Source organism: Cyprinodon variegatus, unplaced genomic scaffold (genome assembly GCF_000732505.1).
Source record: "Cyprinodon variegatus isolate N-32 unplaced genomic scaffold, C_variegatus-1.0 Scaffold981, whole genome shotgun sequence".
Taxonomy (NCBI): domain Eukaryota; kingdom Metazoa; phylum Chordata; class Actinopteri; order Cyprinodontiformes; family Cyprinodontidae; genus Cyprinodon; species Cyprinodon variegatus.
Genome location: NW_015151434.1, coordinates 114,627 through 119,414, shown reverse-complemented (window position 1 = coordinate 119,414; position 4,788 = coordinate 114,627). Strand labels below are relative to the sequence as shown.

Here is a 4,788-nt window from a genome sequence, read left to right as displayed (position 1 = left end):
GGCAGACACCCTGTCTACTTTTAAGGCTAGGCTTAAAACTTTCCTTTTTGATCAAGCTTATAGTTAGAGGGGTTGCTTTGTGTGGCTTCCATCTAGTCCTAACCTGCTGGTCCGCTTTTTTCCCTGTTTAGGCTGTGTTTCCACTCCTGGGTGAGCTACCTGTTTAGATTTTAATTTACTTTACCTGAATCTACAGCTTTTCTAATGGGTTTCTGGTTTAGGGTTGTCTTGGAGCCGCAGTGCTTTGGACGCTCAGCTGTCTTGTTTTGACAGTGTTTGTTTGGGCCGCTCCCAACAAAACCTACTGCTGCTTGGACAGGCTGAGCGATCGGGGCATGACTCCTCTGGCCCCATTGAAGGGCATATGAAATTGGACAATGACAATTTGTTCCACTGTTTAAAGTGTTGTTTTGTTTGTTAATTTATTTTTTTTTTGGAATAATTTGAATTGCCCTCATTTCCTATGATCCTTGGCCTAAAGCCATGTTTTAACACAAAGAAATGTTTTAATGAAATTGTAAAATAAAATATTGTAGACCATCCTGTGTTCTGGTGCATCTTGTTTATAGAGTTACCCCCTTTGCGGATCAAAGACTGTTTTCCCAATGCCAGCCACTGCCTTAGTCATCACTGTTCTGATTGGCTGATCTCTTCCAGTAGGGCCTCTAAAGATGTCTTCTTGTTGTTTCTGGTCTGTGTGTTTTCCTGGATGCTGTTTCAATCTGTCTGACCTCATGTTCATCATTGACCCCCCCAGTCCCTCCCTCTGTGATGTAGAGCTCTGTGTAGATCTGGTTCAGAAGGGTTGGACTTCCTGCTTTAGCGATCCCCTCAAACACAGACTGGAACCTCTTCTTCAGACTGGATTTAAGTTTAGGTTGAACTGAGGACAAACGTACTGAAGCAACAGAGAAATCTTTAGCACTGAAATTATTCCTGTCAATAGATCATCTGTTCTTCCTGCTCTACTGACTATAATACATTCATCATTTATCCATCAGGTTAAACCTTTATAGAAATCCTCTTACTGCTCTGCAGACGATCAGCCAGCTCCTCCTGCTTCATCCTCCTCAGGAAGTTCAGGGCGATCTTCACCAAAGCCTCTGTGCTCCTCCTCTGCTCTTCATCCTTCTCATCCTCCCACTGACTCTCCAAGCCTTCTGGATCATCTGCACTCAGAATCTTCTGGATCTTCTTCAGCTCGTTCTTCACAAAACAAATTATGTTTTCCTCCAGCAGCTGAACAGAACAATAAATGAAGGACACATCAGACTGAGATCATGGAGCCAAACATCAGATCCATGTTGGACAGACTGACAGTCCTCTGGTCTACAAAGTGCAGCATGGAGATGACTGTGAACAGAACCTATGGAGAAGTAGTTGTAGTTCATGTACAGACCATAAATATAGAGTCCAGCTGGGTTTGATGCTGCTGGGCAGATGGACCACTGGGAACCTCTGAATTCTGCTGGTTCCCTCTGTGGAGGAACCAGGAAGCATTAACTCACATTCTGTAGAACAAGAACCAGACAAAGAACAAGGTCTTATGGTGTCCTGCTCCAAAAGCTAAAAATGGGGATACCTGTCACCAAAAAAGAAGCTCCTACCTGAGCATTTTGAGTTGCCATGGTAACTGTATCAAAGCACGACTGATTTCTCAGAGTTCCATGAGTTCAGTTGTTCCATTTACTGAGAACTTTAAAACTGAACATCCAGAGGAAGTTGGAGCAGATTGTTCACCAGAGCTTCATTTGTGGACATTTGAATTTCATCTAAAACTTGTCTTTGTTAGATCAACAATGTCCTATGTCAGTACTTTTATTGCTTTGCATCATTTTTATATAATTTTTTTCACCTATACCAATACATTTTACTGCCACATTAGGTCTCATTTAAAGAAAAGTGTGTTTTTAACAAAACTGTGTGTGTGTTAGAAAAATGTCTTCTCATCAACCTTCCCTCTCTAACTTTACTGAAGGATCAGTAAATCTAATCCTAGTCTGTGATCAGAGGCTGCAGCTGCTCTGTTTCAATGACTGACAGGAAGCTGGAGACACAATTAATAAACCAATTCCTGATTAGTTCATGAAAATATTCCAGAGCAGCAGCCTGTGTGAGAACAATTAAGGCAAGTTAATCAGACAGAAAAACATCCAAAGGAAGGTTAGAGGTTTACTTCCTAAAATGAATCTATTTGCTTCATGATAAACATGGTCCAACATCTGCAGAGAGCTAATAGGAGGATTCATGGACAGTTTTTTATTTACAAATTTAATTTCTTTTATATTTCAGTTTCAGATTGAAGCAAAAATAAATTAAATACAATGAAAACAGGCTGCTGAAAGGGAAGTTTAGGTATTTCTAAAGGTAAATTATAATTTTTTTTTGCTCCATATTTTCATCACCAGTTAAACATTTTATTTGCGCATTTCTATCTATTGTTTGTGTTGCTTCCTTAGAGTTATTCTGTTTAAAAGTCATCTGAATCAATATATGAACTAAAACTGAGTGAGAAACATGTAGGAAACACAAACTAAATCAGCAGTAAAACAATCCACTAGACTCAGAAATGGAAAAAATCTATTCTGTGCTTAAATATTTCTATAAAATTATTCACCTGAATTATGACTTCAACTGAAATCAGCCTGACCCCTGCTGGACCAACAGGTGAGCTACACACACTTAGAAACACCTCAAACAATGTTTACCCTGAACCCACTGGAGACTGAATTAGTGGAAAAAACATCCAGAAGAAGCAAACAGTTTCATTAAAAGGAAGAAAAATGTGGAATTAAAAACATTTCAAACTGAATCAGTTTAGTTTCTAACAAAACATTTAGACAGAGCTCAACTGTTTACATCTGGAGGTTAGTCTGATCTAAAATAAATACTACGACCCTTTAACCCTTTAAGGACACACAGCTAGGTTCTGGTTTGAGGTTCTGTTGGATTCTGAAGGAAAAAGCCTGAATTCAGTCTTAGTCTAATAATGTATTTAACACTAGATGTCCTGGAGAATTCCAGTTTTCCTGCAAGGGCCCCTCCCCTCTTCAAGTTTGTGTATTCACTCTACCTTGCTAAGTGTCCTTGTTGTAATGCTAATAACCTGTGATATGACCAGCCCTTCTACATGAGACTGGATAAAGGCTGAAACAAACTGCTATCAGAACAAGAGCATGCTCAAAACACTTTTCATTACCTTCCCCTGAAACATCAGACCTTTTTGCAGGAATAGCTTGATAAGTCATATCTAAATTTTTTATTTAGGCAAACCTATTGAACAACCAGATATCATACGGGTGCTAGTTCCTGAGCTGAGAACAGGTCATAACCATGCTTTTCCAACAAGGCAAGGCAGAGACTATTTATATTGTCCATTCACCAACAGACTCATTTATATTTTTGAAAAGCTCACTATGTGAAAGAAAGAACAACTTAGAGAATAGTTGTATTTTGTCTGTTCTCACCTTTTCATGTCATTCAACATTTCAGCTTAGAGAATGACAAACACTATGATTTCAGTATAGCAGTAACATTTATTTCACCCAAGGAAAAGCACTACATATGAAGCTACAATTGTCCCATTTAGCAGCTTTTACAAACCCAAGGTGAGTCCTTCCTGTATTTGTGACAGGTATACTTTGTGCAGTGCACACAACGCTCAGTGCTTTGGTTCCTGTTGCAGAGATTGCACATCTGGCCTGCTTGTAATAATAATGAAAAAATCTTTAAAAAATAGAGTTTAGCACATTTTCCCAGAGTAAGAGAGTAGTATGAACTAGATGAGGTTATCTATGTGTGCTACAAGTTTTGTGGCACTACAATGATCTATAGTGTAATTATTGGCTATTAAATGCTTATAATAACAACGAGTAAATCTCCAAAAATACAGTTTGGCCTATCTTCCTAAAGTAAGGAAAAAAAAGAATGTTAGAATTGTAAATATACAGTCATATGTTTATATTACTATTTTTAAGGTATTCATTAGTTTTCAGGCTGCACTTTAAAACATGAAATTGTCTAGAGCTGTTCTAAACGAAATTTCTTTTTGTTTACACTTGTGTATACAAAATGACAAAATAAATCTAAGTCATAAGTAATTATTGGCTTTTATATTCTTATAATAACATTTTGTAGTGTGAACTAGATGAGGTTATGTATGTTTGGAGGCACTACAATGATCTATAGTGTAATAATTCACTATTATATGCTTATAATAAGAGTTGTAATATGATCCAGATGAGCTTATCTATGTATCCTACAAGTTTGGTGGCACTACAGTGATCTATAGTGTATTCATTGCTCATTTTATACTTATTCTAATTGTAGAGGCACTAATAATAGAATAGAGGTTTATTTGTTTATTTGTTTATTTATTTGGATCCCCATTAGCTGTCAGTAATTTGACAGCTACTCTTCCTGGGGTCCCTTTAAAATTGTACAGATACATATAACATTTCAAATGATCACATCATAAGAACCACGATACATTTCAAATTATATCACATTACAGTACAATATGTTACACAAATATTCATATATTAAGGCTATCAACAGTGTTTTATTAAAAGTGTTTGAAATGCACCTTTCGAAGTAGCAGTCGAGATGTTATGAGGCAGTTTGTTGCACAGAGTCACAGCTCTGAACAGCACAGACCTGCACACTGCTTCTGTTCTCGGAATGGGTCGAGTCAAATGACCAGAAGCTGCTTGCCTGGTTGAATAATTGTGCTCATTTCTCACATAATGTAACAAACTGAACAAAAGAGAAGGTTTTCCACAAACAATA

At 37.5% G+C, this 4,788-nt stretch overlaps 1 protein-coding gene across 1 annotated transcript in view; it reads right to left on the bottom strand.

The window, feature by feature from the left end:
- Positions 1-4,788, bottom strand: part of LOC107100516 (NACHT, LRR and PYD domains-containing protein 12-like) — a 90,357-nt gene that overhangs the window by 65,090 nt on the left and 20,479 nt on the right. Inside the window, exons 5-6 of the mRNA XM_015399031.1 lie at positions 1,400-1,478; positions 1,029-1,272 (exon numbers count right to left, since the gene is read on the bottom strand). Of these exons, the coding sequence (XP_015254517.1) occupies positions 1,029-1,272; positions 1,400-1,478 (323 nt within the window). The remainder of the gene's footprint in view (positions 1-1,028; positions 1,273-1,399; positions 1,479-4,788) is intronic.